Raw genomic sequence first — 19,981 nt, forward strand, 5'->3', positions numbered from 1 at the left:
TTTTGTAACATGCCATAATAATTCGGCATAAGATATTTATATTTACATTAATTTTTGTGGGCGGCACGGTGGTGTAGTGGTTAGCGCTGTCGCCTCACAGCAAGAAGGTCCGGGTTCGAGCCCCGTGGCCGGCGAGGGCCTTTCTGTGTGGAGTTTGCATGTTCTCCCCGTGTCCGTGTGGGTTTCGTCCGGGTGCTCCGGTTTCCCCCACAGTCCAAAGACATGCAGGTTAGGTTAACTGGTGACTCTAAATTGACCGTAGGTGTGAATGTGAGTGTGAATGGTTGTCTGTGTCTATTGTTCAGGAACAAACTAACATTAACGGCGCTAAAACGCCTGGAGAGACGTCTCTAAGATCGTCTGCTTTGCTTATACAGACTTCTCGTGCAGTGGGAAAAAAAATCCCAATGGCTACTGTATGTGTTCCATATGTATAAGAACTATCAAGGAGACGACGGGGACAACCTCGAACTTCAGTCGCCATTTGGTAAGACTCCACCCAGAGAAGGAAGTGACATGCTATGTTCATTGCTCTGTTGATAGTGGGCGGGGCTTGCCGAGCGATGAACAAGCTTTTTATCTGTAACCTGTTAACTAAAATGGTGCAGTCGAGCAGTAACGTTAGTCCGACACAGTAGCAGAGACGCTTTCACATAAAGGCAGCAACAGACACCGTGAAATGGTGCGGGTAGAGTCTTGTTCTCAGACCTGACTCGAAATTTTCTTTAATGACTTGAACACTGGGGACTCGAGACTGGACTCGGACTTGAGGTTTAGTGACTCGACTACATCACCGGATGTAAGTCCTGTTCCTTTCCCTGCCACATTTCGGTTTGTTTGTAATTACTAACCTTTCTGATTTGTGAGAATGTGTTGAACTTGATAAACTAAAACGAAACGCGTGTGTGTGACTGTGTGTCAGATATAAGAAGACAGTCCTGGGCTCGTCACTCATTTCCTGTACAGTGATAGCTGATGGGAAGTTTGTCAGTATAGGTGTGCAGTTTACACTCCACCATCAGACTCAGGTAACCTTTATAGTCCAAATCGAGATTTTATTTTATTTTATTTTATTTTATTTTATTTTATTTATAAATCAGTGAAGACGGCAGCATGATGGCTTAACAAACCTTGTTCATCTTTCTTTAGAGCACGTCAGGGATTGTTCAAAAGCCAATTTGTGCCTTTTGGGATTTCGAGCTCCAGTAAGTGTGTGTGTGTGTGTGTGTGGGGGGGGGGGGGGGGCATATTAAACTGTCTATGTGGCAGTTTTCTAATGTGCTTATTTTATTTATTAAATTGTGCCTCCTCAGGGGACAGGGGGATAAAGGAGGATGGTCGACCGATGGCTGTAAGGTCATTTCCTCACAAGATGATATGACTTCCTGTCACTGTAACCACACCACCAACTTTGCCTTGCTCCTGCAGATTTACGAGGTTCAGGTAAGACTTGATGAAAAATACGCATTCAGATCAGGGTGTTTTACATGTAATCCTATAGGAAGTGGCTGGTTTTTCTTCCTAATTGGGGCCTGAGCACCGGAGGTGCGCAGCATCTGGTGTCCACCAGAGGGTGCTGCTCTGAGGTGCAAGGCCCTATTGTTTTCCAAAGGATTCTTATTATTTTTTAAAAATGTCCTCTTCTTCTTCTTCTTCTTCTTCTTTAAGACTTGGCCATTTTTGAGATGGTTTCCATGGGCGAAAACGTATGAAATTTGGTACACACATCAGTCCTAACCACCAATACTCAGTGATAGAGGCTTGGCCCCGGGTGTGTCTGGGGGACTCCATAGTAGAGCCCTGCACTCCCGCGGGACCCGCCGCAAAGCAGAGCGGCGAGGGACAAATTTTGAAAGCTCATTGCGGGCGCGGGCGGGAGGGGGAGTGCACAATGCGGGCGCGGGCGGGAAAGGTGATAAGCTGCAGTCCCGCTAACTAAAAACGTGTTTAAAATAAAATTTATAAATTATTAATTTATGTCTATCGTATATAATTTGTGCTGGATATTTTATTTGGCATTAATAAAAACATTTTAAAGGGATAGTTCGGGATTTTTGACATGAATCTGTATGGCATCCCCATCAATAGTGTCGTGCAAACACACTGACTTACCCCTGACAGCATCCTGTGAGTCCAGTTCTTGTTCAGTTTTGGTCCAGACGAAAGTAGTCCGGCAAGTTTGTTGGGGTCACGAAAGTAAAACGTTTTTCGTCTCAAAACAGTATGTGTTCAAAAGAGTGATATATTTGCATCACAAAACCGTTGCCAAATAAAAAGTCAGACCTCGAAATCGCTTGGTGCTATTTTCTCTCCCTCCTTATCACTGCGCGCTGCCGGCTTCATCCAGCTGTGGCTCCAGCTTCAAGGATAAGCTGGAGCCGCATAAGTAGGAGTCCCGGCGGGTGGTTTGTATTCGATTCGTTTATATCCCGGCCTTGTCAGCTGTCACATTTATGTTCATGGACCCGGTAAGCTGGTAAATAATATTTATTTATTTTTTTCTTTACCAAATTCTAACAGAAAACGAGAGCGCCCGAAAGGGAAAACCGAGCCGAGCCGCCTCACGGCTGTAATGCAAATTGCTTTCCTCCTCAGTATACAAGTGCGCTTCCATGGCAGGGAAAAAGAAACTACCACTGCTGCCTATGTAGTCCCCTATTTATACAAATAGGAGTCATTCAGGATTCAGCCATGTTTTTGCTCCGTGTCATGGCTGAATCCTGAATGACTCCTATTTGTATAAATAGGGCACTACATAGGCAGCAGTGGTAGTTTCTTTTTCCCTGCCATGGAAGCGCACTTGTATACTGAGGAGGAGAGGCGGCTCGGTTTTCCCTTTCGGGCGCTCTTGTTTTCTGTTAGAATTTGGTAAAGAAAAAAATAAATAAATATTATTTACCAGCTTACCGGGTCCATGAACATAAATGTGACAGCTGACAAGGTCGGGATATAAACGAATCGAATACAAACCACCCGCCGGGACTCCTACTTATGCGGCTCCAGCTTATCCTTGAAGCTGGAGCCGCAGCTGGATGAAGCCGGCAGCGCGCAGTGATAAGAAGGGAGAGAAAATAGTGCCAAGCGAATTCGAGGTCTGACTTTTTATTTGACAACAGTTTTGTGATGCAAATATATCACTCTTTTGAACACATACTGTTTTGAGACGAAAAACGTTTTACTTTCGTGACCCCAACAACCTTGCCGGACTACTTTCGTCTGGACCAAAACTGGACAAGAACTGGACTCACAGGATGCTGTCAGGGGTAAGTCAGTGTGTTTGCACGACACTATTGATGGGGATGCCATACAGATTCATGTCAAAAATCCCGAACTATCCCTTTAAGATGCCTATGGTCTAATCTCACGTATGTTTCCGATTCCTTTCCGCTCTTCCGTGTTTGAGATCTCCGATCATGGCAGAAGAGCAGAGCTCCTCTAGTGAAGCTCACAGTGCTTCAGAAGTAAGTGCTGCTTTAAAAAGAGGTACATTTACCGTTAAAAAGTCAAGAGTATTAGTCCTAAGTATTAAAAAGTATTAAAAAGTATTAACTAGTATTAAAAAGGACTGTGTATCGCACAGATTGTTCAATTTAAAGCGAGAAATAGACAGTGTATAATCTGAGGAGCTGGTTGTGGTTGCGCAGCACTTCATATGAGAGGAGAATGAAATCGCGGTTGGAATCATAACGCCACAGACTCGGAAGTGGGAGTGGGAGTGCGCAAAGCGAGAGCTGTCAATCAAAGCGAGAGCTGTCAATCATGAGCGCATGCAGCACTCAACTTGGAATGTGTCAGCAGAATGTCAGAGTCTAAACAATAAACTTACAATAAATGAAGGATCGGTCAGTGGAGAGCTCAGCTAAGCTCAGCATGTTTAATTCCCCAAGCCAATGACAAGAACTTTCGTGAGAAATAACGCGAACGTCTGCATCATGCGGGATTTGCGGGCAGGAGCGGGACAAAATATGGCAGGCGCGGGCGGGAGCGGGACTGAAAATCATAATTCTTTGCGGGAGCGGGCGGGAGCGGGACTGCACAATGCGGGAGCGGGCGGGAGCGGAACTGAAAATTCTGTCCCACGCAGACCTCTACTCCATAGCACCCCCACGTCATTGAGACTTTTGCCTGGTATATAGTTTCACCTATTCGTGTCAAAGTTGGTAGGTGTATGTGGTGCCCCAAGATGAACAAAATTGTAATGTACATTGTATTAGCCACAGGAACAGGAAGTGAGTTATTTTTGGTTTTGTGTGTTTTGACGCATTACATTTTGACGTTCTCCTCCTAGACAGTTTATTGGACTCATACCAGATTTGGTATACCGGAGGTGCTCAGGTCCTTCATCGCCACTTGCGGCTATATTTTAGTCTTGGTTTCCAAGACATCTGAAGCCAGACAATCACATCTTTTTGCTGCATCACAGGGCAATGTAACACACTCAGAGGAAAGTGCTATTCGCCCTCTTCCACATACATGAGCTCACAGACACCCATGATTGTGTAGTGTTAGGATAAATACAGCAAAGTGCTCATTAAAAGTGTAATAAACGATAGAGAGGATATTATTTGCATCATGATAAAAGACAACGCTTTGTGTATGACTGTATATGTGTGCCTGTGTGTGTGTGTGATCTGCAGCGCAGCCCAGAGGACGAGGCAGCGTTAGAGATCCTGAGCTTCATCGGCTGTGGAGTGTCTCTGTGTGGACTCATCTTCACCTTCATCCTCTTCGTTGCTGTCAGGTGAGAGCAGCGAGAGTGTGTGCACACACTCATATTATCATATTAGGTCACTTTAGTTTGTAGCTACCATGAATCAGACCATGCAAAAAGTATTCCCCCCCCTTACCATGTACATCATTGGAAAGAGAGGATATTGAATATTGAGAGGATCTTATTTAGATATTATTTAGATATTATCCTCTAGAGTGTCTGACCAGTGTTGGGCAAGTTACTTCAAAACTGTTTTGCATTATTTATTACTTGTTACTGTCATTTTAAAGTAATTAGTTACATTACAATATTACTGTATTTAAAACGTAAGGCATTACACTACTATTGCATTACTTTTAAGTTACTCTCACCAAAATAACTGGAAGTATGGATTTGGCAATCTAAATGTAGCTCAAGACGCTCAATTAGCTCATCACACATCCAGTGGAAGGTGATGTGGTATCTGACTGAGCTCGGCTTATGGTTAAAAACTCTAGAATATAATAGCCACAGTGACGGCTCATGGCACAATACAAGGAACAGTCATCACAAGAACAGACAAAAGGTGAAAGTCTGGCAAATTGTGATAGAAATACTGTAACTTTAAGCCTATTCATATTAACATTAATTGAACTGTATTGTATTGTAATGTCTAAAGATATGACAGGATACAAAATTAGCATTTCTATGCCTTTATTGTTTTCAAGTTTACAGCATTAAGCATAGTTTATGCTTCATTAAAAAAAAAAGATTAGCCGTAAGGGATATGACTCCATTTCAGAAATTTAACAAAAATGAACATATTATGGCAAATCGTAGCCTACAATAAAACTGACCTGAAAAAAAAAAAACCCACAAGCCTTTTAAATCACAGCTAGACAATGACTATTAGCTATATGAGGCTACCCAGTCACATTTCAAAAAACAGAATTAGAAATAAAATCAAAGTGCTTTTGATGATATTGAAGTGCTTAGGCCTATTAGCTCTCGAAGGAAAGGCAGCTCAATCACTTTAGTCTGACTTCCGACCAGAAAAAAACTCAGTTTTACAGGACAAAAATATAAACAAACTGTCAGCATATCTTCAACAACATACTCCGCCACAAGTCTCCAAACCTCCTGAGGCTGAAGGAGCAGCTCAGAGCGGCAGAACGTTCATTTTGGCTGCTTTGTGATTTTATCGCCACTCTCATCCTCCGCTTGCTTCCTTGCTAACTTCATGTTACTGTGGCACCTCTGGAAATGTTTAGTTAAATTACTGGTGCTATTTCGGGAAGTGGACAGTTCTTTAGGTTTAGCACACAAACTGCATTTGACTACGATGTTCTTCACATCCTTATTTTTCACAAACTTAAAGTAATGGGCGTGTGCCCATCTGGAGAATGTGCTATCCGACATTAGATCAGTTGCAGGTTCACTCCTCTCTATCTCCTGTCTGACTAGCCTCAAGGAAAAGGAAGCGAAACATTTTGCGGACGTTTCATCTCTGCTGATCTCGCGGTGATTTTGGCGAATTTGTCTCATCTCATCTCATTATCTCTAGCCGCTTTATCCTTCTACAGGGTCGCAGGCAAGCTGGAGCCTATCCCAGCTGACTACGGGCGAAAGGTGGGGTACACCCTGGACAAGTCGCCAGGTCATCACAGGGCTGAAACATAGACACAGACAACCATTCACACTCACATTCACACCTACGCTCAATTTAGAGTCACCAGTTAACCTAACCTGCATGTCTTTGGACTGTGGGGGAAACCGGAGCACCCGGAGGAAACCCATGCGGACACGGGGAGAACATGCAAACTCCACACAGAAAGGCCCTCGCCGGCCACGGGGCTCGAACCCAGGACCTTCTTGCTGTGAGGCGACAGTACTAACCACTACACCACCGTACCGCCCCTTGGCGAATTTGTATGAAGGAAAAAAAACCATCACTTAATTCCAGGTTAAAAATGCATTGTAACGTGCGTTACTGACATTTGTACCGAGTAAAATATTACCAATTTTTTCTGTAATGCCTTACATTACCGCGTTACTGCAAAAAGCAATGCATTACAGTAATTCGTTACTTTTGTAACGCGTTACTCCCAATACTGTGTCTGACACATACACACCATGTCATGTCATTATGTTCTCAGTGGTGATGCTCATATAGTGGTTCCTGTCCATCACAAGGAGATTCCGGGGATCCGACATTTAAAAAATGATGATTTTTAAACCAAGAAAGAACGTTAAGCCAAAATATTTTGAATATTTAGTATTTTCGAATGATCATATATATATAGTAAATGTTAAAAATGTTTCTCTAACCTTCTCAAATAGATATGTGGAAATTTCATTAAAAAAAAAACACAATGGACTCTACCATTTCTTAACTGTATGCATTGCCTCATGCTTGACTGTTTAATACTTATTCCACAAAATCGAGTTGTACATGAGCTGATCGCTATAATCCATGTACGACGAGATTGAGTGGAATAACTGTTTCATTCTATCCACATTCACTGGATTTTGAGAAACAGAGCATTTTTATCTCATCTCATCTCATTATCTCTAGCCGCTTTATCCTTCTACAGGGTCGCAGGCAAGCTGGAGCCTATCCCAGCTGACTACGGGCGAAAGGCGGGGTACACCCTGGACAAGTCGCCAGGTCATCACAGGGCTGACACATAGACACAGACAACCATTCACACTCACATTCACACCTACGGTCAATTTAGAGTCACCAGTTAACCTAACCTGCATGTCTTTGGACTGTGGGGGAAACCGGAGCACCCGGAGGAAACCCACGCGGACACGGGGAGAACATGCAAACTCCGCACAGAAAGGCCCTCGCCGGCCACGGGGCTCGAACCCAGGACCTTCTTGCTGTGAGGCGACAGCGCTAAAGCATTTTTATTTATTTATTTATTTGCAAATTGGATCAATAAAAACTTTATGCAAGATGTCCGACAAAATCATTTCTGCTTAGAATGTAAACAAACTGGCAAAGTGACAGTGAAAAATGCTATAATAATAGTAATTCTTGAAAAGTTTATATATATATATATATATATATATATATATATATATATATATGGCGGCGTAGTGGTTAGCGCTGTCGCCTCACAGCAAGAAGGTCCGGGTTCGAGCCCCGTGGCCGGCGAGGGCCTTTCTGTGCGGAGTTTGCATGTTCTCCCCGTGTCCGCGTGGGTTTCCTCCGGGTGCCCCGGTTTCCCCCACAGTCCAAAGACATGCAGGTTAGGTTAACTGGTGACTCTAAATTGACCGTAGGTATGAATGTGAGTGTGAATGGTTGTCTGTGTCTATGTGTCAGCCCTGTGATGACCTGGCGACTTGTCCAGGGTGTACCCCGCCTTTCGCCCGTAGTCAGCTGGGATAGGCTCCAGCTTGCCTGCGACCCTGTAGAAGGATAAAGCGGCTAGAGATAATGAGATGATATATTAGTGCTGTCAAAAATGTCGCGTTATTATCGCGTTAACGACTCAATTTTAACGGCGATAATTTTTTTTATCGCGAGATTAACGCTCTGTGACATGATGTAGGTTTTTCATAAGCTTTTGAAACTGCCAGGAACTTGGAACAGAGACTTTGCTTAGAAAAACGATAGCAGCTAGACTGTAATGCCACGCCCCACACAGCCAGAGTCCTCTGCCCTCCCCCCAAAGAACCAGCGTGGGCAGGGCGCGCCAGCCCCGCACCTCGGGACGAAGAGCCACGGTGCTCGCTTAGGTTTCGTTTTCCCATCGGCGGCTCCAGCCCGACTTTGCAGTGGCTGTGACAAGACATGTTATGCTCTGCAATAAAAAAAAAAAAAATTGGTACAAAGCAAGCCCATTCACTTTTTTATGCTGATAAGAGAATTACAATGTTTTTTCATGTGACAAAAATGTGCGATTAAATTTCGATTAATCGCGAGTTAACTATGACAGTCGCGACATTAATCGCGATTAAATATTTTAATCGCTTGACAGCACTAATATATATATATATTTGTTGCTTTTTTTGTATTTTTTAGGGTTTTGTTTTTGAGTAGAGTTTTTATTTCATCCTCGGTTGGTTCAGCAGCATGCTCTGCCATTTTGCTTTTCTCTACTCACGGTATATGAGCTGATATCCTAGTAGCAGAGTAGCCAATCAGAGCGCCTGATTGCATTATTCACTGAATGTGGATAGGATAATTTTTTATTTTTACTGTGTATATAAAGAAAGAACCTAATCGCACTTTTTGTGTCTCAGCGAGTGATCCATGAGGCAAAGCCAGGAGTTTGGGATGTTTTTTGAATTTTAGTTGCAGTAGCTGAACTCACAAATCAAACAATATTAATGTCATTATAATGTCTCAAATATGTATTTATTATTTGGTCTCTGTAATAGTTAGCCTGTTTAAGTGATAAGTGGACTTAAAGCAGATACGCAGAACTTTTATTTTTGAATAAATTTCTGAGTGGATAGTATCTCCATCCTTGACTCTTGTATGCTGCATAAATGGGAATAAAAAATATTTATTTTTTCGCGGTCCGGTTTCCATCAAATCCTGCGCTCTGATTGGCTGGTGAGCGAGGCCGTATCCTACTATACGGACCCCAGTTACGGACCCCAGTTATGGACCCCAGTTATGGACCTCTGGCGACTCGCTCATTCACAACAACAAAAATAGTAGCATTTTTTTTTGTCAACATTTATCTTTTTTTTATAAGATTTATTTATAAGATTATCAAAAATCTTATAAATTTTTTGCCAGCATTTCTCAGGAGAATAGCATTAATTTTACATCATGGATAGCGATAACGACAGTGTTCAAAGCGAAAGCGAGTTTTACTACCCTGAGGAAGAAGAAATAAAAGAAAACATTTCAGGAGAAAGCTAAAAACCTCTAACTTGCTAACGCCGAGCAAAAACATGGCTGAATCCTGAATGACTCAATTTTGTATAAATAGGGGACTACATAGGCGGCAAAATGTAGTTTTTTTCCTGCCATGGAAGTGCACTTGTATACCGAGGAGTAAGCAATTTGCATTACAGTCGTGAATGAGGATTCAAAATGGCGGCTCGGCTCGGTTTTCCCTTTCGGGCGCTCTCGTTTTCTGTTAGAATTTGGTAAAGAAAAAAATAAATATATTATTTACCAGCTTAAGGTCGGTCCGTATGGTGAAATACCGTGACCTCGGCCTTGAATACTGACCTCGGCCCAGAGGGCCTCGCTCAGTACTTTCAAGACCTCGGTCATGGTATTTCACCATACGGACCGACCTTAAGCTGGTAAATAACATACAGTATATATAAATTTTTGAGAGTTAAAATCGACCACAAAGTTGTGATTGGAGCTGCCCCGCTGAGCCAGCCAGCCCTGAGTGCGTGACGTCACAGCAGGAAACGGTTTTAAGGCCGAGGTCTTTGACAGCTATAGCCAAGTCATATAAATAAAAATTTATGGTGAAAGTAAGAAATCCCGTTACCGACTTGCTCAACTAAGACTGATTTGACTTCACTGATTGTGGGTTGACTCTCATTAAAACAGGATGGGTGTTACAACTTATGCAACATACACGTATATGCATGCATATTCACTGATAAAATGTAAAAGGCTCATTAAATAATCAGATGAACTGAGACAATCACATTCTGAAGCAAATTAAATAATCTTATACCGCTAACTTAAACACACAATACAAGTTACATCTCATCTCATCTCATTATCTGTAGCCGCTTTATCCTGTTCTACAGGGTCGCAGGCAAGCTGGAGCCTATCCCAGCTGACTACGGGTGAAAGGTGGGGTACACCCTGGACAAGTCGCCAGGTCATCACAGGGCTGACACACAGACACAGACAACCATTCACACTCACATTCACACCTACGCTCAATTTAGGCCGAATCCCATTTCACCCCTTGGACCAACCCCTTGGCCCTTCCCCTCCATTTTGCGCGTTCACGTGAAGGGGTAGGGGTATCCCAATCCCAGTTAACGCGGAGGGGTAGGGGAAGGGGTAGGGCTTCTGTACCCCTCCAAACGGAGATTTTCCTGGAGCTGACTCCGAACGAAGGGGTTTGAGTGATTTCCCACAATGCCATGCGGATTTCAGTGAGATTTCATGCGGATTTCAGAAAGATGGCGGTTCCCGCGGCGAAAGATTGTCATAAATGTATTTTCTCCATTATTTACGTGTTTTAAGTTGTTATCCAGAGGAAACACGCCGCTTGATTCGCTTTCGAGCTGAGAATGAGCAGCGATTTCTGAAATCCAAGCTGCTGCTAAAAAGCTTTGGGAGTGAGTATTGTTTTCGGTTGCTTGACTGCGTACGTTTTGTTCTGTTATTCTCGCTTTTATTGTTTACATGAGTGTTCTGACACCTCATTCTGTCGGATGTGGTGCACGAAGCGCCAAAGATATCCCATTCAGTGGTGTTAGTTAACAAATCACACCCTGCCAGCAGAGATTTCTGGTTCTGGCTCTGACTGTAGCGGCTGGTCGCAGCCAATGACGCATTTGGTCGCGTTTTGCTAACGTAAACGCTGACGGAGGTACGCGATGACGTATGCGATCGTTGAAGGGCTATCCCAATACGTAGGGGTTGAATTTCAAGCCCTATCCCTTGTAGCTCAGTTTCAAGGGGAAGGGCCAAGGGGAAGGGGGAGGGGGAGGGGTAGAAATTAGAATTGGGATTGGGCCTTAGAGTCACCAGTTAACCTAACCTGCATGTCTTTGGACTGTGGGGGAAACCAGAGCACCCGGAGGAAACCCACGCAGACACGGGGAGAACATGCAAACTCCGCACAGAAAGGCCCTCGCCGGCCACGGGGCTCGAACCCGGACCTTCTTGCTGTGAGGTGACAGTGCTAACCACTACACCACTGTGCCGCCCCTGGTAAACAACATGTTGGGTTTTTTTTGTTTTTTTATCCAAATGAAAGTCAGAGCTTACCCGTCTGTGTTCTCGATTCTTGAAGGCCAACCTTGTGGCTGATTGTTTTGAAACAATCTGACTTTCAGTTGTTCGTTCAGTTCTCAGTTCATTCACTTCTTCTGCGTAAGGGTGAGATGGCAGCGATATCCAGTTTAGAAATCAGACGGCTGCTAGACTCATTCTATATTTTGTCCAGACTGTGTATTCCGCCATTACTGCTCAGCTCAGGCAATTACTAAAACCCGGGACAGAACGAGATGTCACCGGTTTTATCAACAACCGCGGGGAGGTCACTGCCCGAGCGATATGTCCCATCCCGTTCCATCCCGGGTCATAGCAACAACCCTCGGTTCACTCCGGGAGGACTGGTGCAACTGAACTCACTTTAAAAAATGAATAAATAAATAAATAAATAAATAAATACTTTCCTTTTCTTGTTTTATTTTTCTTTAATTGTTGATACCCTCTTTCAGTACGGGCTTATAGCCAACGCTCCTCAACAGATCAGAGGTCTCGTACGAGTCTTCAGTAAAATGTGCAGAGCAGAGGAGAGACCACTTCATAGCCGCCCAATGTGCCTGTGAACTTCTCGCAAAATGCATCCAAATCTTTGCAGTTTGAACATTCTTTGACCATGAATGCAACATAAATCCACCTTCTGTCGTGTTGCTGCATCCGCCAGCAACACATCTACGTGGCATGGCGATAAATTAGCTCAAAATGGAGGATCGGAGTTGCAGTCAGCTCTGTGTTTTAGTATAGCGGAAATGGTGATGAGACCGATAGACTTCCTGCTGTGACGTTACGGATGTCAAGGTCATTCACTCAGACCGCTACCTACAACCCCGATTCCAAAAAAGTTGGGACAAAGTACAAATTGTAAATAAAAACGGAATGCAATAATTTACAAATCTCAAAAACTGATATTGTATTCACAATAGAACATAGACAACATATCAAATGTTGAAAGTGAGACATTTTGAAATTTCATGCCAAATATTGGCTCATTTGAAATTTCATGACAGCAACACATCTCAAAAAAGTTGGGACGGGGCAATAAGAGGCTGGAAAAGTTAAAGGTACAAAAAAGGAACAGCTGGAGGACCAAATTGCAACTCATTAGGTCAATTGGCAATAGGTCATTAACATGACTGGGTATAAAAAGAGCATCTTGGAGTGGCAGCGGCTCTCAGAAGTAAAGATGGGAAGAGGATCACCAATCCCCCTAATTCTGCGCCAACAAATAGTGGAGCAATATCAGAAAGGAGTTCGACAGTGTATAATTGCAAAGAGTTTGAACATATCATCATCTACAGTGCATAATATCATCAAAAGATTCAGAGAATCTGGAAGAATCTCTGTGCGTAAGGGTCAAGGCCGGAAAACCATACTGGGTGCCCGTGATCTTCGGGCCCTTAGACGGCACTGCATCACATACAGGCATGCTTCTGTATTGGAAATCACAAAATGGGCTCAGGAATATTTCCAGAGAACATTATCTGTGAACACAATTCACCGTGCCATCCGCCGTTGCCAGCTAAAACTCTATAGTTCAAAGAAGAAGCCGTATCTAAACACGATCCAGAAGCGCAGACGTCTTCTCTGGGCCAAGGCTCATTTAAAATGGACTGTGGCAAAGTGGAAAACTGTTCTGTGGTCAGACGAATCAAAATTTGAAGTTCTTTATGGAAATCAGGGACGCCGTGTCATTCAGACTAAAGAGGAGAAGGACGACCTGAGTTGTTATCGGCGCTCAGTTCAGAAGCCTGCATCTCTGATGGTATGGGGTTGCATTAGTGCATGTGGCATGGGCAGCTTACACATCTAGAAAGACACCATCAATGCTGAAAGGTATATCCAGGTTCTAGAGCAACATATGCTCCCATCCAGACGACGTCTCTTTCAGGGAAGACCTTGCATTTTCCAACATGACAATGCCAAACCACATACTGCATCAATTACAGCATCATGGCTGCGTAGAAGAAGGGTCCGGGTACTGAACTGGCCAGCCTGCAGTCCAGATCTTTCACCCATAGAAAACATTTGGCGCATCATAAAACGGAAGATACGACAAAAAAGACCTAAGACACTTGAGCAACTAGAATCCTACATTAGACAAGAATGGGTTAACATTCCTATCCCTAAACTTGAGCAACTTGTCTCCTCAGTCCCCAGACGTTTACAGACTGTTGTAAAGAGAAAAGGGGATGTCTCACAGTGGGAAACATGGCCTTGTCCCAACTTTTTTGAGATGTGTTGTTGTCATGAAATTTAAAATCACCTAATTTTTCTCTTTAAATGATACATTTTCTCAGTTTAAACATTTGATATGTCATCTATGTTCTATTCTGAAAAAAAATATGGAATTTTGAAACTTCCACATCATTGCATTCCGTTTTTATTTACAATTTGTGCTTTGTCCCAACTTTTTTGGAATCGGGGTTGTATATAAATCACTTTAATCGTGAAAATTACTATATTAGATTCATTGTTAATGCTTAAAACTATTCCTGTGCCATTCTTGAGGTCTCAAGGGATTTATAAACAAAAATGAGGCCATGGTCCTGCGTATATGCTTTAAATGCTGCAGTAGTTTAAAAACAGGTCAATCTATAATTTATAGAAATAAAAGACTCCAATAAATAGGCAAACTCTGATTAAATAATGAGCCTGTTATTTAACTGCTGGATCATGTTCATGTAATAAATCTGTACTGGTCCCACTGGGCCGGTATCATTTACTTTCTAGTTAAGTAAAGAGAGCGAGAACACTTTCTGTAGTGTTGTAGTGTAATATTGGGAGCTCGTTAGTCAGTAGAGTGCAAGAAATGACATAAAATAAGAAAGTCACTGAAACACACAGCTAGGAAGCCTGTACTTAATGCTGAATATCATTTATGTCTACTGTGTGTGTGTGTGTGTGTGTGTGTGTTTCCTGCTCTGTGTCTCCCTCTAGTGTCCCTAAATCTGACCGCACCACAGTGCATAAAAATCTGATCGTTGCTTTGGCTGCTGCTCAGTTTCTCCTCATCTTCAGCAACTTGGCCTCTACTAACCAGGTACATTATTATATTATTATACAACGATAATAAAATGCAAAATAATTATGTAATGGATGTGGTGTAGTGGTTAGCGCTGTCGCCTCACAGCAAGAAGGTCCAGGTTCGAGCCCTGTGGCCGGCGAGGGCCTTTCTGTGTGGAGTTTGCATGTTCTCCCCGTGTCCGCGTGGGTTTCCTCCGGGTGCTCCGGTTTCCCCCACAGTCCAAAGACATGCAGGTTAGGTTAACTGGTGACTCTAAATTGACCGTAGGTGTGAATGTGAGTGTGAATGGTTGTCTGTGTCTATGTGTCAGCCCTGTGATGACCTGGAGACTTGTCCAGGGTGTACCCCGCCTTTCGCCCGTAGTCAGCTGGGATAGGCTCCAGCTTGCCTGCGACCCTGTAGAACAGGATAAAGCGGCTACAGATAATGGATGGATGGATGGAATTGTGTAATGGTCATAAGATACAAAGCAAAGTTACTGTTGAATATTTTTCTGCCATCATGTCCTCATATCACAGCAATTTCCCAATGATTGCACTTTTATATTTATTAAAGAACGACACATTGCACTTTTCATACATTTATAGTTACATTTCACTTGTCGTGTTCAACACATAATGAATTTGAAACTAATTACATTTAGCATAGGGATTTGAACCCAGAAACATAAAATTCTGACTTATTATTCTCTCAGAATTCTCACTTATCCAAAGATTTGACTTATTATCTCAAAATTGTAACTTGTCTAAAAATTTTGACTTATTATCTCAGAATTGTAACTTATTATCTCAAAATTGTAACTTGTCGAAAAACTTTTACTTATTATCTCAAGATAGATAGATAGATAACTTTATATAATTTCGGTATGTATAGTGAGCCGAAGACTCGTAATGAATGCATTCGAACCTTTATATAAAATCTAATTAAAAGAACTAATTAAAAATTTGTAAAATAGAAACCTAAAACTGTTATACTGCAAAGATAAATAATAAATTGTGAAAAACTTGTAACTTGTCTCAAAATTGCAACTTATTATCTCAAAATTGTAACTTATTTCAAAATTGCAACTTATTATCTCAAAATTGTAACTTGTCAAAAAACGTTGATTTATTATCCCAAAATTGTAACTTATTATCTCAAATTGTAACATATTATCTCAAAATTGTAACTTGTTGAAAAACTTTGACTTATTATCTCAACTTTGTAACTTATCTCAAAATTTGACTTATCTCAAAATTGTAACATCAAAAAACTTTGACTTATTATCTCAAATCTTTTAACTTATCTCAGAATTCTGACTTATCTCAAAATTGTAACTTATTATCTCAAGATTCTGACTTATCTCAAAATTTTAACATTGTCTCAGAATTCTGGCATATTATTTCAGACTTTATACTTATCTCCAAATTTTTAAATTATCTCAGAATTCTTGCTTATTATCTAAAAACTGTAACTTATTATCTAGAAAAGTCTGACATCTCAAAATCCTGCGTTATTATCTCAAAACTGTGGCTTGTCAATAAAATACTTTTTATATTTGCATTTAATGTTGTGGAAGGTCTGTGGAATAAGTTCCTGTTCTCACTTATGTCATAGCAACTGTAAACGGTCGCTCTCTCACCAGCCTCTTTTCCATTCCCTTTCATGGAGTTATGACAAAAATAAACCAACTTATCATGTTCCCAAGAAACGGCAAATCATAAACTCCTCTGTCCTGGAGGCTTTGCTGTACCTCTGACTTTTACAGAGCACTGACACTGGAGACTCCTTCCATCAAAGGTGAATAAACGTCTCCTTATGGGGAACTTCACCATATCAACGATTACTTCAGTGTCTTGTGTACAAGTCCCTGTGAATGAGCTGTTACTATAGAAACGATGGAGTGCATTGATATGAACCTGTGATTTGCAGCTGCACTACTGTCATAAAATTAACCAAGACCTTCTGACCAATCAGAGTTAACCAGTGCGGTGGTATTTTGTAGGAGGTGTGTTTGTTGGTGACGGCGCTCCTGCACCTGTTCTTCCTGGCCTCATTCTGCTGGATGTTGGTTGAAGGTCTGCTGCTCTGGAGCAAAGTCGTCTCTGTGAACATCAGCGAGGACAGAAGAATGAAATTCTACTATGCCCTGGGCTGGGGTGTGTGTGTGTGTGTGTGTGTGTGTGTGTGTGTGTGTGTGTGTGTGTGTGTGTGTGTGTGTGTGTGCAACCCATATTCATTTGCATTCCTTATCACTTCCTGTTTTATGCTTTTAGGCAGATGATTACTGAACACTGATAATGATGTGTACAACTGTGTGATAATTGTGTGTGTGTGTGTGTGTGTGTGTGTGTGTGTGTGTGTGTGTGTGTGTGTGTGTGTGTGTGTGTGAACCACTGCCAGGTTTGCCAGTTGTCATTGTCTCTGTAACCTTGTCAGTGTCGCTGAAAAAGTACAAGGCGGAGCAGCACTGCTGGCTTAACATTGAGTCTGATATTATTTGGACTTTTGTGGGCCCTGTACTGTTTGTTCTTACGGTAAGTGTGTGTGTGTGTGTGTGTGTGTGTGTGTGTGTGTGTGTGTGTGTGTGTGTGTGAGAGAGATATGCATGTGTATGTTTTGGTTATTTCAAGTTTTACAGTCACATCTCTCCCCTGTCTCTCATTTTAAGGTCAACACTGTGGTCTTGTGCCGGGTCGTCATGGTAACCATCTCTAGTGCACGGCGCCGGGCCAAAATGCTGGCACCAAGCTCCGCCTCCAAATCAAAGCCCCTGGATCTGACCTGGTGAGGCTCTGGACCTTTCTTGCTTTCTGTGTGTTAATGTGTAGAAGTGAAGTGATGACATTTAAACTGTTCTTCTGCTTCAGTAAAGGAACTTAATGTCAGGAACATTAGCCAAGGAGTTTTAGCTCAGGAACTGAAGATCAGGTCCTTTGAGTAATTTCACTCCAGGAAGACAAATAATTTCATTTCAGGAATGTAATTCTAGGAACTCCGTTCCAGTAGCATAGCTGTAGAACTTTAGCCCAGGAATTTAATTCCAGGAAATTTACCCTAGGAATTTAAATTAAACCCAGAGCTTTAGGACAAGAACTGAATTCCTGGAACTTCAGCTCAGTAACTTTAGGTCAGAACTTAATTTCAGGAACTTTAGCCACAGAGTTTTAGCCCAGGAACCTAATTCCAAGAATTTTACCCCAGGAACTTCATTCCAGGAACTTTAGCCCAAGAATTATAGCCTGGCAACTTTACCCCTGTAATTTTAGCCCATGAACTTAAGTCCAAGAATTTTAGCCCTAGAATTTTAGCCCTGGAATTTTAGCCCAAAAACTACAGCTCAGCAACTTTACCCCTGGAATTTTAGCCTAGGAGCTGTAGCCCATGAATGTAAGTCCAAGAATTTTAGCCCATGAACTTAATTCCAATAATTTTAACCCTGGAACTTTAGCCCTGGAATTTTAGCCGATGAAACTAAATCCAAAAATTTTAGACCTGGAATTTTAGCCCAAGAACTTAAATCCAAGAAATTTAGCCCATGAAATTAATTCCAAGAATTTTAGCCCTGAAATTTTAATCCATGAACTTTAGCCCTGGAATTTTAGCCCATGAACTTAAGCCTAAGAATTTTAGCCTTGGGATTTTAGTCCAAGAACTACAGCTCAGCAAATTTACTACTGGAATTTTAGCCTAGGAACTTAAGTCCAATAATTTTAGCCCAGGAATTTTAGCCCATGAACTTAAGTCCAAGAATTTTACCCCTGGAATTTTACCCCTGTAATTTTAGCCCAGGAATTTTAGCCCATGAAATTAAGTCCTGGAATTTTAGCCCAGGAACTTAAATCCAAGAACTTTAGCCCATAAAATTAATTCCAAGAATTTTAGCCCTGAAATTTTAGTCCATGAACTTTAGCCCTGGAATTTTAGCCCATGAACTTAAGCCTAAGAATTTTAGCCCTGGAATTTTTCGCTCTGGAATTTTAGCCCAGGAACTTAAATCCAAGAACTTCAGCCCATGAACTTAAGTCCAATAATTTTAGCCTAAGAACTAAAGCTCAGCAACTTTACTCCTGGAATTTTAGCCCCGGAACTTTAGCCCTGGAATTTTAGCCATGGAATTTTAGCCCAGGAACTTATGATAGCATATTTAAGATAAGCCCAAGAATCTTAAACTTACACTTTAGCTCACGAACTTAATTCCAGGAATTTTTAAACTTAAAATCTCAATTTAAAATTATCTCAGAATTCTGGCTTATTATCTCAAAATTTTAACTTATTGTCTCAAAATTGTAAAATATCTGAAATTTTTAACTTACAATCTTAAAATTCTGACTTATTTTCTTGCAGCTGTTACTGCAAGATTATGTTGAATGTTTAATTTTTAACTTGTTATACTAAAACAATGATTGATTTAATGATTGTGTGATTTTATGATCGTGTGATTTTATGATTGTGTGATTTTATAATTGTGTGATCATAAAATCATACAGAGACCCTCAGGTTCTTCTGGTTTTATTTAAAGAACAGTGAGTAAAACCTCTGAGGCAAAATCCCACCTAATCTAATCTGAGTGACATCATCAGGTTCTGCTCCAGTGTTTAGTTTTCCAAGAGACGTTCAGGGAGACATACAGTACACACACACACACACACACACACACACACACACACACACACACACACACCATCCCATTTTCTCTGCTCCTTTTCAGCAGCTCTGGTCAGCCGATAATTGCTGCATTTATTTCCAAACCACTTGAGACTCTTCAAGCACCAGTGACATTCTATAAAACTGGCACCTTTCATCCCATCGTCCAAAATCGAAAATCTTCAGTGACAAATTGAAGCAAACAAGAGCACATTGTTCCTGCATGCCTACAAAACACTCCTGCGTGTGCCGTAGGCTGTGATGTGCAACTGAATAGAAAAAATAGCATTAAGAAAGTAAGAAATTGCAGAGGCCTTGAACACAGCACTACAACTGACGATACATTGAGAAGCTTACAAACATGATCAGCGTGTGTGTGTGTGTGTGTGTGTGTGTGTGTGTGTGTGTGTGTGTGTGTGTGTGTGTGTGTACATGTCTAACTCTAAAAATGTACTAATAAAATAATAAAATATCAAAGCAAAAAAAAAAGTTTACATAACTGTTTTTGTCCACTCGTGACCACCGTATTATCTTAAACTTAGCTCCTTTGAAGAAGGTTTTAAGCTCCGCCCCTTCACAAACAGGTCATGTCATATCATCTTATCATATGTCCCTGAAAAGCTCTATATTAATGATTGTTATTGTGATATACTGTATAAGTCCATTTCTTTTATAAATATTATAAACCACACTTACT

At 41.6% G+C, this 19,981-nt stretch overlaps 1 protein-coding gene across 7 annotated transcripts in view; it reads left to right on the plus strand.

Moving 5' to 3' along the window:
- The window catches only part of adgrd2 (adhesion G protein-coupled receptor D2), a 55,583-nt gene that overhangs the window by 23,864 nt on the left and 11,738 nt on the right, over nucleotides 1–19,981 (plus strand). For 6 of the 7 annotated variants that reach the window (XM_060931210.1, XM_060931215.1, XM_060931212.1 and 3 more), the window contains 8 exons: nucleotides 923–1,028; nucleotides 1,150–1,205; nucleotides 1,314–1,443; nucleotides 4,638–4,741; nucleotides 14,571–14,673; nucleotides 16,643–16,796; nucleotides 17,041–17,174; nucleotides 17,309–17,424. In XM_060931210.1, the coding sequence (XP_060787193.1) occupies nucleotides 923–1,028; nucleotides 1,150–1,205; nucleotides 1,314–1,443; nucleotides 4,638–4,741; nucleotides 14,571–14,673; nucleotides 16,643–16,796; nucleotides 17,041–17,174; nucleotides 17,309–17,424 (903 nt within the window). The remainder of the gene's footprint in view (nucleotides 1–922; nucleotides 1,029–1,149; nucleotides 1,206–1,313; nucleotides 1,444–4,637; nucleotides 4,742–14,570; nucleotides 14,674–16,642; nucleotides 16,797–17,040; nucleotides 17,175–17,308; nucleotides 17,425–19,981) is intronic. The other variant, XM_060931211.1, reaches the window with a different exon arrangement.

The sequence above is a fragment of the Neoarius graeffei genome, chromosome 10, assembly GCF_027579695.1.
Source record: "Neoarius graeffei isolate fNeoGra1 chromosome 10, fNeoGra1.pri, whole genome shotgun sequence".
Taxonomy (NCBI): domain Eukaryota; kingdom Metazoa; phylum Chordata; class Actinopteri; order Siluriformes; family Ariidae; genus Neoarius; species Neoarius graeffei.